This window comes from Patella vulgata, chromosome 6, assembly GCF_932274485.2.
Source record: "Patella vulgata chromosome 6, xgPatVulg1.2, whole genome shotgun sequence".
Lineage (NCBI taxonomy): Eukaryota > Metazoa > Mollusca > Gastropoda > Patellidae > Patella > Patella vulgata.
In genome coordinates this window covers 43,100,202-43,117,530 of record NC_065884.2, presented here as the reverse complement: position 1 = coordinate 43,117,530, position 17,329 = coordinate 43,100,202, and the positions used below count along the sequence as shown (strand labels likewise).

The window sequence follows — 17,329 nt, the reverse complement described above, 5'->3', positions numbered from 1 at the left end:
TACACGTTGGCATACGCTTACACGTAAATGGTTGGCTGTTGGAATTAGATATAAGAGTAGGCTGTAGTGTCGCTGTCAGTGCAAAATTTCCCTCATAGCACACTGTATGGCATACACACATCTTCATTATCCCTGTCAGTGCACACAAGTGGGACGTTGAACCCCATTTCATTTCATTTCCTAATGGTATCACAGGTCTGTGTATGATGATGTACTAATAGTTTGATTGTCTATATATAGATCAAGAAGCAATAGTTAATACAGAAGTTTATCATCCTGATGGTATAGCTGTTGATTGGATAGCACGGAATCTATATTGGACAGATACAGGTACAGATAGAATAGAGGTTTCAAGATTAAATGGTACATCTAGAAAGGTGTTAATATCAGATAATCTAGATGAACCAAGAGCTCTCTGTCTAGATCCTGTTGCTGGGTAAGTTATATCACAAAATCACAAAAATACTTTCATGAACTGTAATTTGATTAAATTACTTTTATTTTCAAAATTATGTTTTGGGTTTACAAAATTAATGAAAATATTTTTATTTTAGGTATTTATATTGGAGTGATTGGGGTGAAGTACCTAAAATAGAAAGAGCCGCGTTAGATGGATCAGATAGAATTACCTTAGTGGATACTGATCTAGGCTGGCCAAATGGGTTAACTCTAGATTATGATGAACAGAAGATCTACTGGGGTGATGCAAAAACAGATACAATTGAAGTAGCAGATCTTGATGGTAGAAATAGAAGAACTGTTATCTCAGAGAATATTCCACATATATTTGGTTTCAGTTTATTAGGTATATTTCATTATAATGCTACATGTATGGTGCCAGTGGAAGTTACATATAATACTAAGAGACTAAGGTCTTGGATAGTCTTTATCTTGGTTTTGCTACAGGTCATAATGTAATTAAATTTTACTAAATCTTTGAAGGAATCGAGAAGAACCCAGGGAGTAAAATACAGGGCTTGCCACGAGACGCGAGCAACTGCTCGCGTAAATCTACATTTACGCGAGCGGTTTGTTGCTCGCGCAAAATTTTAAGAAAACCCAGTAAAAATAATCAAAATATTGACAAGTTTATTGCCGAAACTAACCCAACAATGTCAATAACGTCATAAATTCGTCTGTCAAACTGAGATTCACCCAGCTGCACGCGGCATTTCCTCCTGAAATTTGATTGACTAATAAAGTTACTCGCAACTTGTGTTACTAAAAATACACTTTAGACCTGATCGTCATGACTGTTTTTCCCACGAACACCAGTAACAAACACGTGATAATCGAGTCTAAAGTAAAGAATGTTTACATCCGGCATTTGGCATTCACGCTAAATGAACACGTTTCAAACTAATATTTATCGGTATTTCCTATTTTATCAGAACTTCGATTTTTATTCCACTGTGCAGTCGTATAATTTTCAATCTAAGCGTAATAATGGCCAAAAGCAACCTGATTGCCCTATCCACATTTATTTCATGGGGTGAAGAAATCCATACGGAAATTGGTTTAAATAAAGAAGAGTACGTATGACTGTCAAAAACAGAAAGCGATGGTCACACATGTTTACTGCAAACTTTGTGCCAGGAATAGCAATTTTCTTATGATTTTAAATTGAAACAATGTTACAAAACGTGTGCTCACGCAAACAACATTTTGCGTGAGCAATTTTTATTGCTCGCCCAAACCTAAATTTGCGTGAGCAGTCATCTGCTCGCCATCAATTTATTCGTGGCCAGCCCTGAAAATACCTATATAGATGAAAATCTGGAAATGTTGTCCCCTGATCATACAATTGGCAACCAAATATTTACACTTTGCATAGTAGCCTTATGTTTCAATAGGAAACAATATATACCTGACAACGGCAAATAAAAATACTGTGCACACATGTGACTCTATTTGACAATGAGTAACCTCCTAATAGAATTTGTAAAAAACTGGTAATGTATTATTGGAACCATATTAAATTCTGTGTTGTGGTGAAAGTTGTTTGGGTCTGAATGCAATAAGAGGATTGTTTATAACAGAACAATTTTTGCTCATATGGAATGATAATGTATGTAATATTGCAGGTGATTATGTTTATTGGACTGATTGGCAGAGACGATCTATAGAACGTGTTAATAAAAATACTGGAAAAGATAGAGAAGTTATTATCGATCAATTACCTGATCTAATGGGATTAAAGGCTGTTTATGTAAAAAAAATAGAAGGTATGGGAATATAATTTGAACTGAAATCTAAATATTATATGTTTTGTCTTGGTGCTTTTATGAGTTATAGTCGTTGTGTATTTACAAGTGTTAGTCACCGACCTACTAAAAACAAAACGTCCGCTTCCATCGAGAGTGATACCGCAGACAAGTTGTCTTATTTTTTATTATCTTAGCGCATGCACAGGGGTCTTTCCTGTGGGAGGAAACCGGAGTACTCAGAGTAAGTCCATGAAGTTGAGAAGACGCGGATATCTCCATGCCACATAAGCTCACACCAGGGATTGCTTGATGCCTTGAAAAAATATTAATGTGCAATTAATGTGTCATCTGCTTATTTTGGGATGTTGACTTGTTATTTCTGTGTTCGATATTTAATATTCAGTACTGTCTGTTAATCCATCTAATATCATTTATAGGTACTAATCCATGTGCAGTCAATAATGGTGGTTGTAGTCATCTGTGTTTACATCGACCACTATCTAAAAATCCAACATGTGCTTGTCCAATGGGATTAGAGTTGATCAGTAATGGTCGTACTTGTATTATACCGGATGCCTTTCTCTTATTCACCATCAAAGATGATATTAAGCGCATTTCTCTAGAGGTTAACCATAACATACAGCCAATCCCTATACAAGGTGTAAAGGATGCAGCAGCTATAGATTTTGATATCAATGATAATCGTATCTATTGGACTGATATAAAAGTTAAAGTAAGTTATATGTTACTTATTGAATCTTATAATGATGTATAATGATGCATTATCGTTATGATATTAGTTGAGAGTGTGTAAACTTTGTATGAGAAACAGCAATTTATGTTAACTGTAGCAAGAAATGTATCTCAAATTTGATAAGTTCACATGATGTCAAAGACAATCTGACAGATTTTAATGCAATACAACATAAAAAATAAAATGATTCGAGTAATGACAAAAGCAGAACAGACTCCTTGATATAAATAGCAGTTAATTTTCAGAATATACTTTGATTATATAAGAATGGTATATGATGTATTTTACAGAGTATTAGCCGTGCCTTTATGAATGGTAGTGCTGTACAACATATTATAGATTTTGGTGTTGATTTTCCGGAAGGTATGGCTGTAGATTGGGTGGCACATAATATATACTGGGCTGATACAGGTAAACAGAGAATAGAAGTTGCTCGTTTAGATGGTACATCTAGAAAAGTATTGGTATGGAGAGATTTAACTGATCCAAGAGCTCTAGCCCTTGATCCGCCTAATGGGTGTGTATTGTTTTTATGCTGTCATATAGTATCATACTATATGTGTTGTCCCTTTAATGTAAGGTTGTATGTGTGAGAGAGTGTACACTCCAGTGAGAGAGGTCAGTTGACTTGTGGTTGTCAGTGTGGGAGGACATAGCATTGAGTTGTAGTTTTGATCATAGTGAACTGGAATAAACTCTTTTGCATATAATAATTATATGAATAGGCTTAAGGCCTATTTAACAAGGCATTCTTATATTTAAAATTACTACTTTATTGTCATATTTGAACTGTCCAACAATTCAGGCAGCATCTAATAGCTTTGTCAGAATCTTCTTAAATATGTGAAAAAATATATGTTTTTATCAAATATACTATTCAAAAAAAGTAGGGGATATTTGATTTTTAAGTGCTATTAAAGTCACCTAATGAAACTGACGAAGAAACAAATGACAAAATGAAATGAAGTTCACATTCATCGATTTATTCCAAATGATCGTTAGACTAAGTAAGGCACAGACTGACCATTATAAGGGTAAAATGATACCCGGGGTCAAACAGCAAAGTTACCACAGCATCACAACCAAGTCATTAACGGGTAAATCCTCCTCTGTTTGCCAAACAAGCATTGATCCGACGTGGCATACTCCTAATGAGACGTCTAAGGTCATTTTGGTCCAGATTGTCCCATTCCTGTTGCAACGCAGCAGCAAGTTCTTGGACATTGGTAGGACGTTGTTGACGTGGACGTAACCTCTGTCCAAGCATGTCCCAGACATGCTCGATGGGGGAGAGGTCGGGACTCAGTGCTGGCCAAGGTAATGTGGTGATGTTCTGTTGTTGGAGGTAACCTGTAACGATCCTGGCCCTGTGACATCTTGCGTTGTCATCCTGGAAGATGAAACGGCGGCCATGACGTCGTGCGAACGGCACAACATGGACTGCCAAGATGTTGTCCTGGTAGTACTGGCCTGTAACACGCCCTGCAACAACATGTAAAGCCGTTCTTCCAGCAACAGTGATGCCTCCCCACACCATAACAGAACCACCCCCAAATCGATCATGTCTGATGACGTTAACGTCTTGGAAGCGCTCGTTTCGACGACGCCACACCCTCCTACGTCTGTCCAAAAAATCAACAGTGAACCTTGACTCATCTGAAAACATCACATTGCTCCAGTGTCGATTATCCCAGTGTTGACGATCCCTACACCAACGACGTCTTGCCTGAATGTGATGATCTCTCAAACAAGGGATCACGTGAGGACGTCGGGCGCGAAGGTGACCCCTATGCAGTCGATTCCGAATCGTCTGGCCACTCACTCTCACACCAGTGTCTGTTTGAAGACGAGCGCTGATCTGATTTGCTGTGATGACACGATTTCTCAAGGCCAAGGTACGGATAAATCGATCCTGGGCTTGAGTTGTCGCCCTTGGTCGACCTGAGCGTGGTCTGTCCTGTACAGATTGTGTATCACGGTATCTGGACCATAGCCTGCTTATGACAGACTGAGAAACATTCATCGTCCGCGCCACAACCGCCTGTGTTGTGCCGATCTGTAGCATGCAAGGGCACGTAACCTTTCATTTTGGGTAAGCCGACGCATATCAAAATTTGTTTTCTGGTCACTAAAACAATTAAACTGATGTTTCCACCCTGGAATTCAATGCCACAATGACTGTAACATTCAAAGTCAGAGTCGTGCAAATCTTGGGTTGGACCCCCATGATGATCCCAAGCATCACCTGCATTCCATGCGGTAGCTATTGGTGCGTTTGGGCGTCACATGTAACTGGAAATGTTTCTTCTGGTAGGTTCTATAGTAACTTTTTTCGTAGTCATTTGCATATTTTAGTATTATGCCCCCAAAATCAAATATCCCCTACTTTTTTTGAATATATTTCGTTAACAGAAAACAGTAGCAAACAGATACGCACATATAGCATTTCTTTATATATTTCGTTAACAGAAAACAATAGCAAGATATTTATTTCTTTGAATTCTATTTAACTGAATAAATTTATTTGTTAGGTATATGTACTGGAGTGTTTGGGGCAATGAACCTCATATTGAAAGAGCTAATTTAGATGGCAGTAAACGAAAAGTATTAATAGCTGATCCAGGTCGTGTACAAGATTTAACTATAGATTATATAGAGAAAAGAATGTATTGGACTAATATAGATCGAGAAAGAATTGAATCATCTGATATGTTAGGTAAGTATCTTGTATTGATAGCTTCCATAGCAGTATCAACTATTACATCACATCCAACCAGTAGCGGATCTAGAAGCTGTGAATGAAGGAGGCGGGGCTTTCCAAATCTAGGGCGCCAACCACAACCCCATTCCACAATGAGTGTCAACAAGTAAAATACATAAAATAACACTGAGCACCCCAGTAGCACATAGATCGTATTGCCTATATAGTTGTTTGGCGATCGGAAAGCAGTTTTATTCAAGGTTGAATAAGGCTAAAATATTTGGAAACAATTGGAATTTCTCTTTAAAGTTTCAGTTTTATTAATGTCTCACATTATAGATGTAAAATGTTACGTTGCCACATTAACTATCATTTTGTTAAGTTGTGTTCTAATGATTATTATTGACTATTCTTGGTAGATTGTTAATTTGTAATCTGTAAGAGACATTAATTAATTTTATGATATGTATTTTACAGGTGAAAATAGGAAAGTTGTTGTCCGTAGTAATGTAAAGAAACCTATGGGATTAACTCAGTATGAAGATTTTATATATTGGACTGATATATTGGGTAATTCTATAGAATGTGCTAATAAATCAACTGGTAATAATCGTACTGTTATACATAAAGATCTAAAATTAGTGTTTGATATTACTGTATTCCATGCCTCTAGACAATCAGGTTAGTATTTTTTATTGCAAAATATATTTATCTTTTTTCATATGCTAATGTATAAAATTTTAAAAATGTTACACCAATTCAAATTTCTAGTGTGCTATATGATATAGATTTGAATAATCACTTTCTGAAACAATGTAAAATTGATAAATATTTTTGAAAACATTTTTGGATTTCAGTATTGAGTTATAGTAGTTTTATATATTATTATTATATTTAAACAGGTTGGAATAGTTGTGGTAAAAACAATGGTGGTTGTTCACATCTATGTTTAGCACACAGTAAAGATTGGGCTAATGGTTCTTTTCACTGTGCTTGTCCTACTCACTATACATTAAATGAAGAAAATACAACCTGTGAAGGTATGTTTAAAAACTTTTGGTAGTAGATGAAAGGGATTAATTTGTAATTCTTGGCCATGTGGCAGCCACAGTGGCTAGGTGAGGCAGGTGCTCGTTTGCTAACCAGAAGGTCGTATGGTTCGATCCCAGAGTCTGCAAGAAAATGTCTAGGGATTTTCCAGCCTAGCTTCCCTTTGTCAATGGTGCAGGACAGAGGGTCTGGCAAGAAACAGCGTCCAGTCAATCAGATATGTGTGTACGTAAAAGAACACTAGGCAATTGAAATTTGATGAAAAGTCGGTGGAAATGCCGCTATCCAGTCTAAATTATAAACCTGTTGACTTGAAATTTATATACAGTATTTAAGTTCACGAGATGAAGAAATCAATTGATTTTCAACGAAAATTTATTCATATGGATTTTGTCCTACCAGTAATCAAAATAACAACTCAATTTGTAACTATTTTTTGATATAAATCATACAGGTTCAGTATCTTTGATAATCAAATCTACTATTATTGCTACAGAATATGAAAAAGTTTGAAAGTAAATAATCTGATGAATGCAATTTCAGAGGCTATAAAGTGTTATTGTCGTAGACTACTCCACATACAAAGGATGAGTGTAAATTTTGAATTGGAATTATAATTAAATGTAGAAATACAGTATGTTTTTTTAAAATTTTTAGCACCCAAATACTACCTATTGTTGAGTCAGAAGACCGCGATTAGTAGATTAGTAATGGAACCTGATGATGCTGATGATGCTGATAATCCAGAAGTTGTTTTACCTATACAAAGTCTTAAAAATATAAAAGCTTTAGCTTATGATCCCAAAGATGAGTTTATTTACTGGATTGATGGTAGAAATAAAGTTATTAAAAGAGCACATGATAATGGAAGCAAGGTAGATATATAAATTGACTTATATCGAATATGACAACATCGTTAATCTGCTGAATGATAAACATATAATAGAGCATCCTCAAAAAATTTAGTCTATTTAAAATTATGGCATGATTTCTTGCTTGCTCCAAACCATCTTTGTTTAAGAATTCTTATTGGTTGACACTAGATAAATGTACCATTAAGCCCTGTGGTACTGAAAATACCACAAAATCTTGTCAACCGAGTTAAATTAGTAACAGTGTTTATGTTCATGAGTCAAAGAAATCTATTGATTTTAAACAATTTCCGATAATTACTGATACCCATTGATCAGTTGGAAAAATCTTGTGGATACTCTAATGGCTAATCCATTTTACTTAAAATTTTACACAGTGTTTACGTTCATGTGATGAAGAAACCTATAAATTTCCAAACGATTTCTGGATAGGGCAGTGTATTGCGACTGAAAACGTTTTGCGATAACTTGCAAAAAAGTCAAGCATATTGATATATGTATTGCAATATATTGTGAAATCTGGTTTAAGCAGAAACTAGTGATTTTAATAAACCAGTATGGAAAGGATGATATAAGTATGACTCACGAGTACATAAGAGTTTACAACTACAACCATGGGCCATATATGTTCCATGCCACAGCATACTTTCGATTTTGATTTTTTAAACTCATCAATGTGCTAATGTAGAAATATTCATTCCATTGGTAAGTCAAACATATAAAACACATGTTTTCTTTATTTTAATTTTCAGGTTGAAATAGTGTTACATGAAGAAGGAATACAACCATATGATATAGCTATTGATCCTTATTCTCGTTCATTATACTGGACATGTAATAAAAACAACGTTATTAATGTTACACGCTTAGATCGTACTCCTGTAGGTGTTGTTGTTCGATCGGGTAATATGAAACCAAGATCTATAGCATTATATCCAGAGAAAGGGTAAGATAAGCTTTAATTAATTTATTCTGATAAATAAAAGGCTTGACTGTTTAAGTACAATTTAATAATTGTTAGTGGCATCAGGGCCCTTAAAGCCTTGGGACAAGCAACTCAGTGGGGGGCTGGGCGATATGTTTTTTATTGTACCAACTTTAGTAATGATGATTGAGACTAGGCCGAAAATTCAATCGCTAAATTCTTGGTTCAGAGTGGATCAATTTAACTCAAATTTTCAGTAAACTCCCTTTACATTATCTATTTTTTAACTATTCTAATCTCCCATAATGTATCTTTAAGCAAGCAAACAAATGGAAAAACAAAAATTGTGACCATCAGACGTTATAATGTCAAAAAGAAATTTTTTTCATCAATAATTGTTTATTTTTTCAATACCCAAAATCACGTTGAACTGGATTTTAACAGATCTTTTTGTGCAGTCTTGGAAGCTCACCATCACTGTAGCATTCTACAGGCTCGGACTAGGCCCTGATTACCTGCCGAGGCCTGGTTACCCTGACAGTGATGAGAACCTCAAACGAAAAACAAGGACGAATCGGGGCCCCACGGCGCAAAGGCCCGGGCAGGTGACTTATAGTTTTTAATTCTCCATTTTGACTTAAAAATTAAACAGACAGAATCCGATTCTAATCCTACCCACGCCATTAGGTACCCACATTGAGACAAGTTACCGATTTTCTTCTACTTTACATGTACGTTCAAGTAAAAGTGTATTTTTTTGTATTAGATTCTACCAACAGTATATTTTTAACATTACTCGGCATACTTCTGGGCCCCTGGACAATGCAGATACCAGCATTCAGATACAAGCTTCACAACTACTCATTATCATGATTCATAAAAACTCGTTGATAATTATTTGACTATTGCCATGAATTGTGTTTTATGTTTTAGCTATATGTATTGGACTAACATGGGAAGTTCTGCTAAGATTGAAAGTGCAGCGATGGATGGTACAGAAAGAACAACTTTATTTGAAACTAATCTAGAACAACCCCTAGCTTTAACAGTTGATAAAAAGATGAACAAATTATGTTGGGCAGATATTGCTATACATCGTATAGAATGTGCTGATTTAGGAGGAGGGAACCGAGTAGTTATAGTAGATGAGAAAGTGAATACACCGCGAGGTATCGCCATACATGGTAAATATCTATACTGGTTAGACAGAAGTTTAGATGTCATCGAGAGAATTGATAAAAGTACGAGAAAAAATCGGCGATATGTAAGAGGTAGGATGTCAGGGTTGAGTGATTTAATATCTGTAGAACACAGCCTACCTGCTATAAATCATCCGTGCTCTAATCAGAATAACGCATGTTCACATATTTGTTTAGTTGCTGGTAATACAGATGAGTCTCGATGTTCTTGTCCTGTTAATTTAGTTTTAAAAGCCGATGAGACAACATGTGCTGACCCACCTACATGTCCACCTGATCATTTTACATGTAAAAAGGGAGACGTACATTGTATACCGTTGGTGTGGCGATGTGATAAAATACGTGAATGTGAGGATAATTCGGATGAAGAAGATTGTCCTAAGTGTACAGCATCTGAATATCAATGTGCTAATGGGGAATGTATAGCCGCTGACAAACTTTGTGATGGCATCCGTCAGTGTGGTGATAATAGTGATGAGAATAAGTGTTGTAAAACCAATCAGTTTCGATGTAATAATATGCAGTGTATAGCTAAAGAACTGAAGTGTAATAATGTTGTCGATTGTACTGATGAATCAGATGAATATAGGTGTCCAGCACCGAATGTTTCTAATTCAACACCTACAAATACAACTCACTATGCAATAGCTATTGTTGTTGGTATAGTTCTTTTAGTTATGGTGATAGCCTTTATTTTTGTTTGTCGTCGTAAGACAAACCATGCACCACATGAGGATCATGATATTATGATGGCTAAAAAACCACTCAATCCTCATGTAGAACAGACAACGCCTCCTCATACTCTCTCATCACGAGGCAATAAATCATTAACTACCATTTTATCTTTGGGCTCGGGGAGTGGACCACCTTTATATGATCGTAATCATGTGACTGGAGCCTCGTCCAGTAGTTCAGCAGTGACTCAGTATCCAAAAGAAACATTAAATCCCCCTCCGAGCCCTGTAACAGACAGATCAGTGTATACAGGAGACTTTTACTGTTCATTAAACAGTCTATCAACAGTTCGTTCCTGCCGTCCAAAAAAGCCACACAAAGTGCGACATAACATTCCGCCACCTCATACAACACCGTGCAGTACAGACGTCTGTGAAGACAGTGAACCTTATCCTGGTAAAAAATACTATTTTAATAACTCTGTGGTTGAACTTAGTTACGACTCGGACCCGTACCCTCCACCACCTACACCTCGTAGTCATTATTTTTCAGATGAGATGAGTTGTCCTCCTTCTCCATCTACTGAAAGGAGTTTTTTTAATCCTTATCCCCCTCCCCCTTCTCCTGTTGCCCATTCAGATTGTTGATATTAACTATTTTCTTTGATTCTTGTTTATGGCCCTTTATGTCCCCCCACCTTTCAAAGAATTAAAATGGGTTCATCCGTCTGTCTTTCCATTTGTTACACATTTTGGGACATAATAATTCTGGTGTCAGTTATTATCACATATGCAATAGAACTGATTAAACACATTCCATATATCTTTGTGTCAAAATTATATTTGGAATGTGTTTAACCAGTTCTATCGTGTAATAATGACTGACACCAATATTGTCCTTTAATTGATGTAGAATGTTTAAACTTGGTGTAGGTGTTCATTAAGTTGATGTCTTAACTGTCTTAAGATTTTGTTGCGGCTTTAGAACACGAAAACTCTGATTTCATTGCATGTAGCTTAAAGTGGTGGACAGATTAGTCAAATCAGTCGGTGGTAAATTGCAGCCGAATTCATTCGGCCGAATGATTGGACACACTTGGCAAATCCTTCGCCCGATTCACCACTTTATTACATGTACATCACCTTTTACGTCACATGAATAAACATGGTAGCGACCATGTCTTCAAACAATCATGTGACTTCTCGATATAAGTGATAATTGGCTGATGAATTCTACAATGGGGTGAATGCTTCGCTGGAGCGGACACCACTGGCTAAATGACAGTGGATACACTTGGCGAATTTCGGCACTAATTGATTTGGCTGAATCATTCGGCTAGTGTGTCCACTGCTTTATGAAAAGATAAATGTGCAAATAATTAATGAGTGTCATCTATTTATTTTCGGATTGAGGTGGGGGACATCTGCCTCACTGTTGGTTTGTTATAATACAGACCTATCAAGACTACAAGATTTTCATGCCAAAATTTTTATTTGCTTCTACTTATCTGTGGCTATACTAGTATTACTTTCATATTCCGTATCATATCAAGTAATAATTCCTGCTTTGTATAAATATGTATAATGTCAACATTTAGTTAATGTCTCACTTTTGACCATTAAACCACACTTATTTTAGAATATTGACAAGCTATCATAAAGCTTTAATATTGAGAAATTCATAATGGCTGAAGTATGACTTAAGCTAAGGTATGACTGTTCCATATGGTCCATGGTGTTGATTAACAGAAGAGGGAATAGCAGTACAAAGAAATCTACGCATTATCTTTATAATAATATTCCTAACAGATATACTTGATGTTGGCATACACAGAATAAAAAACTAATCTCATATTATTTGAAGTCAGAAATGGTTCACTATTGAATGTAAAACAGGTCAACAAATGTAGTGTGATTGATTAGTGAATAGATACAAAGCAATAGATAATCTTTTCTCCTTATGTTACTGCCAAAGATCAAAATAATTAATTTTCCTTAACAGGAACACTTTTGTAAAGTGCTCAAAGAATTGTATATATTTTTATTATGTATTTATCACCGTAATATTTTCTCTACTGAAGAGATTACAATACTTGATATAATGGCCTCTGTTTTTTTTTTATTATTAAATGCCAATTGTACATTATACAAATTATATATTCATGGTTGTATTATAGACATGATGTTATTACATTTTTTCTTTTATACATGTATATCATCATCATCAAGCCATTTTTGAAGTTCTGATAGATTTTGAGACATGATCGCTCTCCGGACATGTACATGTAGGCTACACTGTATATCTGTAAACCTGAATTTTAGTTCCTCAACCTTGGATCTAAATTAAGTTCAAAGAAAATCTTTTAATTAAATTTTATAATAATTTAGATCAACACGTACTAAATATTAGTACAATAGTCAGAAAAAAGCAAGTTGTATTTCATTTAGATTTCTTTACATTGTACATTCTTCAAGCTTGAGTATTGAGAAAAACCTGTTCTGTAGTTGAGAGAGATCATGGTTTGAGATTATTATTACTACAGTATTCAGATCACTTATTCTTGATTCATGAAGCATTGGCCATTGAATGGCATTTTTTTATATTATTGGAAACATTTGTCTTCTATTCTTATCATCAAACTTATATCATAAATATCGTATACATGTGTAGAAAACAAATCAGCAAATTTTTATTGTGTGGCATATAATGTATATTTGTTTTGTCTATATCTCTTTTATTTAACAAATATGTTATGTTTTTTGAGATTAGTAAATAACCATATTTACATATTTGTTAAAGAGTGGTCACATTATTCTTTTGAAATATATTAATATAAAATTGTTCTAATATTAATCATTCATCTCAATAGCACTTTCTACCGATGACATCACATAGTACATGTATGTTCAACAATGAGAAAAGATGTCTGACCTTACTTGCCATAATGCTTTGTGGTTAAACGTCAGAATCTATTTTTATCTTCTGAAGAAAGAACTATTATTATGGTTACTGATCTTGGAATTAGAGCTTCAGTTTTGAATTAGCTTTTTGTTAATGCCAGGCTTAAGTAATTTTTTTTGTCAATGACAAACATTTATTTTAATTCACACTTCCATTTAGAAATACATGTATTAAAAATAGTCTCTTGATTTGATGAAAGAAGAATATGGAATATAACTGCTGCAACATGTTAAAAATGATACAAAGAAAGAATAATGATGGCCATATTTTAACATATTGTATTGTCTTTTTATATATGTATATGTACTTACATCTTGCAAAAATCCAAAGCCAGTGCCTTTAACTATTTAATGGAAAATTTATGAATGTTTGTATATTTACATTGTTACTTTCCAATAACAAAATACAACTGCTGTATGTTTGTGTGTCTGTTATTGCCTCAGTTATCTCTATTCTTTCTTTTGTTATTGATAAAACCTCACTCTAAATATTTTATGAGTTTAGATATTTCTTGTCTGTTTTCGCTTTTCTAATTTCATTAACACTTACAATTTAGTTTTGTCTGTGAATATTATATAGAGTGAGGGGATATCTGATTAGTATATTGTGTTTTGTTGTTGATTTCAGTTATTTTAGAATGTTTATATATACATGTAATAATTAGTGCTACCTATACATGTATAGTTTATTATAGTAATATATTATATACTCTTGGCTCTCTCCACATACATACACTTACATGTAATCTACAATATACATTTGTTAGATATGTAAGTGGAACACATTAGGTCTCACTATTAAGAACAAAAATTAAATGATGAAATCTTTTTTCAACACTTTATGATTAGTGTTTTAATGTTTTTATTTTCTATGATGTTGTTTATACAGGTGTTTTTTTCCCCTGCCACGCATGGGAAGCCATTTCTCACTGAAATATAGTGCCTAGTCACAGAACTGGAGATACTTTATAGTGATAAAAAATAGTATATATATTATGTGCAAAATATGCCTAAAGCTTGCGGTAACAGACCGTTTCATTGGCTAATCCCTCACACCACCCAGGACACGTCAATGATAACAACTCTTTCGTATCCTAGTGTAGTAAAGACACGTAAAACAAAATTTTGAACTATAAAAAACGAAACGAAATAGGATCTGTGTTTTAATCAGACTGATGTATTATTATATAAGAGCTACATGTAAATCTGCCTAATGCGTGTCATTTTTTGGCTTCAAATGTTATATAAATAATTATTTAGACATTTATTAGATCATCAGATGGCTGAGATATTAAGTGGATTAGAAAATGTCGGCATTATTTTTGTTAAAATGGAAAATCAAGACTATTTATGCTATATTTTGTCACAATTTCAAACATTCAGAATAAAGTAATTTGACTGAAATTTTCAATATATTCATTTTGCATTATCTACTTTTGAACTATTTTAACAAGAATAGTCAACTCTTTATCTGAATCTTACATAATGCATCTTTAATATCTTTGAAGTTAATTATTTTATTCTACCATTAATATGGTTACATGTATTTCCTTAATATGAATTGTAGTAAAAATGAATTCCTGCCAAATGTGAAAATTAAGAATAGGCTACATGTTAAGAAATGGCATAAGTTCAGTTTTAATTTCAGATCTAAAATGGCTAGCTTAAATAAATGAACCTATTTTATTTCTTGCTTTAATAATGGTGTTATTACTACCTCAGTTAATCAAAAATATTTGTTTAAATCAAAATGGTGAATTAGAAGTGGCATATATACTGTATGTTGATATTAACAGTGTAGTAGTAGCTGTATTATTGTTTCAGGCTTATAGTATATAATATGATGTATGCCTGGTATATTATATATGCACTAGTTTAAAGACCTATGATAAAAAGGGTTTGTTTGCTTTAACACAGTGACTTCTGGGTCTATCAAATTATTTATAATTGGGGAGGAGGTGGAATTAGCTCCTAGCACAATTACAGGAATATATTTAATATCTTTACAGTGTGAACTAGTGTGTAATATAAGACATCTTTGGCAGATCTTTTACTCAGGAAAATCTACTTAAATTGATCCCATCATTTTTTTCTATTGTAAATTTGGGGCTGGTTTTTGTACATTAAATGCTTTACATATATTATGTTTCATGGTTTTATAGTGCATATTCTGTTCTGAACTAATGGATGCCATTATTTGGATAAGTTCAGAGAATCTAATTCTTTGTATATGTAGTATTTATGTATATTAGATATATATCTTTATGTTTGTTTGAATGAATACAGCTTTAAGATAAACAATAAAATTGTCAACTTTAATTTTCTTGTTAAATTTTTTTCTAATAATTTCGAATGAGCCCAGTTCAGCATTATGCTTCCCGCAAACCACCCTTTTATAAGCATCCATTATATTAAAATTATTTATGGAATTATACCAAGTGAGGGAGCTAGCAAGTGACTTTCCTTGCATAATTGTTACAGGGAATATAATGGAAGACTTATCACATAAGAAACACTTAAACTTGCAAGAAAAGTTGCACAAGCTACACTTTTTATACGTCCACATAAAGCCCACATTTTCATGTGGACATATATTGTTGTCTCCCCAGTTCGTCTGTCCACAATTTGTTTATGGACACTCTACAGGCCACAATTCTTATCCGATTTTGACGAAACTTGAAATATAGGTTTATCTTCAAATGATCTCGGATCCTATCGATATTGGCTTGTATCGGATCGAAACTTCATGGATTTTGGCCCCTGGGTTGTATGAACAATCACGTTTTTAGCTTGTGGATACTTTAGAGGTCACAATTTTTATACGCCCACATTGAAATGTGGTCATATATTGTCGTCGCCCCCGTCCATCCGGTGGCCACAATTGCTTAAGTTAATATCCGATTGACTTTAAATTTATACACATTGTTTAAGGTCATGAGACGAAGAAGCCTAGAAGCCTATTGATTTTCAATGATTTCCGAAAATTACTGCCAGAGTTATGGACCTTGATCACTTTGAAAAATCTTGTAGATGCTCTAGAGGTTAAAGTTAATATTCGATTGACTTTAAATTTATAGTGTTTATGGTTATTAGGCGATAATTACTGCCTGAGTTATGGCCCTTGATCACTATGAAAAATCTTGTGGATGCTTATTTAGAGACCATAGTTATCATCTGATTGATTTTATATTTATACATATTTAGGTTGATACACAGAGTTTTAGGTCTCGAGACGAACAAGTACATGTGTATTGATTTTCAATGAAATACAAACTCAACTGTCATTAAGGTGTAACAGTGATATATTCAAACGTTTTTTTAAATCGGAATAAAATTGTGAGCTCTAGAGGGACCTGAAGCTAAAAACGCGATTTTTTGTACAATCAGGGGCCATAATTCAGGAAGTTACAGTCCGATATGCGCGAATATCGAAAGGAACCGAGATCTTTGGGTTATAAACTCACATTTCAAGATTCAACAAAATCGGATAAAAATTGTGACCCCTATAGGGTCCACAACCTTGATATACCATATTCTTACGCTATTTGGGAACGAACGGCAGCCATTTTGTCTGTCAATTTTGGGCCGATTTTCACGAAATTCAAACTCAGTAATCCTTAGGGTGTAACAGTGATATAATAGAACGTTTTTTTAAACCGGATAAAAATTATGACTTCTATAGGGTCCACAAGCTAAAAACGTGATTTTTCGTACAATCAGGGGCCATAATTCAGGAAGTTACTGTCCGATATGCGCAAATATCGAAAGGAACTGAGATCTTTGGGTTATAAACTTACATTTCAAGTTTCAACAAAATCGGATAAAAATTGTGACCTCTATAGGGTCCACAAGCTAAAAACGTGATTTTTCGTACAAACAGGGGCCATAATCCATGAAGTTTCGATCCGATACATGCCAATATCGAAAGCAGCCGAGATCTTTTGGGGATAAACCTACAGGGGCGACGGCATAATACGTCCACATGA

At 34.4% G+C, this 17,329-nt stretch overlaps 1 protein-coding gene across 1 annotated transcript in view; it reads left to right on the top strand.

The window, feature by feature from the left end:
- Window positions 1-15,662, top strand: part of LOC126823265 (low-density lipoprotein receptor-related protein 6) — a 32,413-nt gene extending 16,751 nt beyond the window's left edge. The window contains exons 6-16 of the mRNA XM_050551980.1: window positions 241-436; window positions 555-805; window positions 2,085-2,225; window positions 2,645-2,940; window positions 3,252-3,478; window positions 5,493-5,677; window positions 6,140-6,343; window positions 6,565-6,702; window positions 7,370-7,587; window positions 8,337-8,530; window positions 9,443-15,662. Of these exons, the coding sequence (XP_050407937.1) occupies window positions 241-436; window positions 555-805; window positions 2,085-2,225; window positions 2,645-2,940; window positions 3,252-3,478; window positions 5,493-5,677; window positions 6,140-6,343; window positions 6,565-6,702; window positions 7,370-7,587; window positions 8,337-8,530; window positions 9,443-11,030 (3,638 nt within the window). The 3' untranslated portion in view covers window positions 11,031-15,662. The remainder of the gene's footprint in view (window positions 1-240; window positions 437-554; window positions 806-2,084; window positions 2,226-2,644; window positions 2,941-3,251; window positions 3,479-5,492; window positions 5,678-6,139; window positions 6,344-6,564; window positions 6,703-7,369; window positions 7,588-8,336; window positions 8,531-9,442) is intronic.
- Window positions 15,663-17,329: the final 1,667 nt, after the last annotated feature.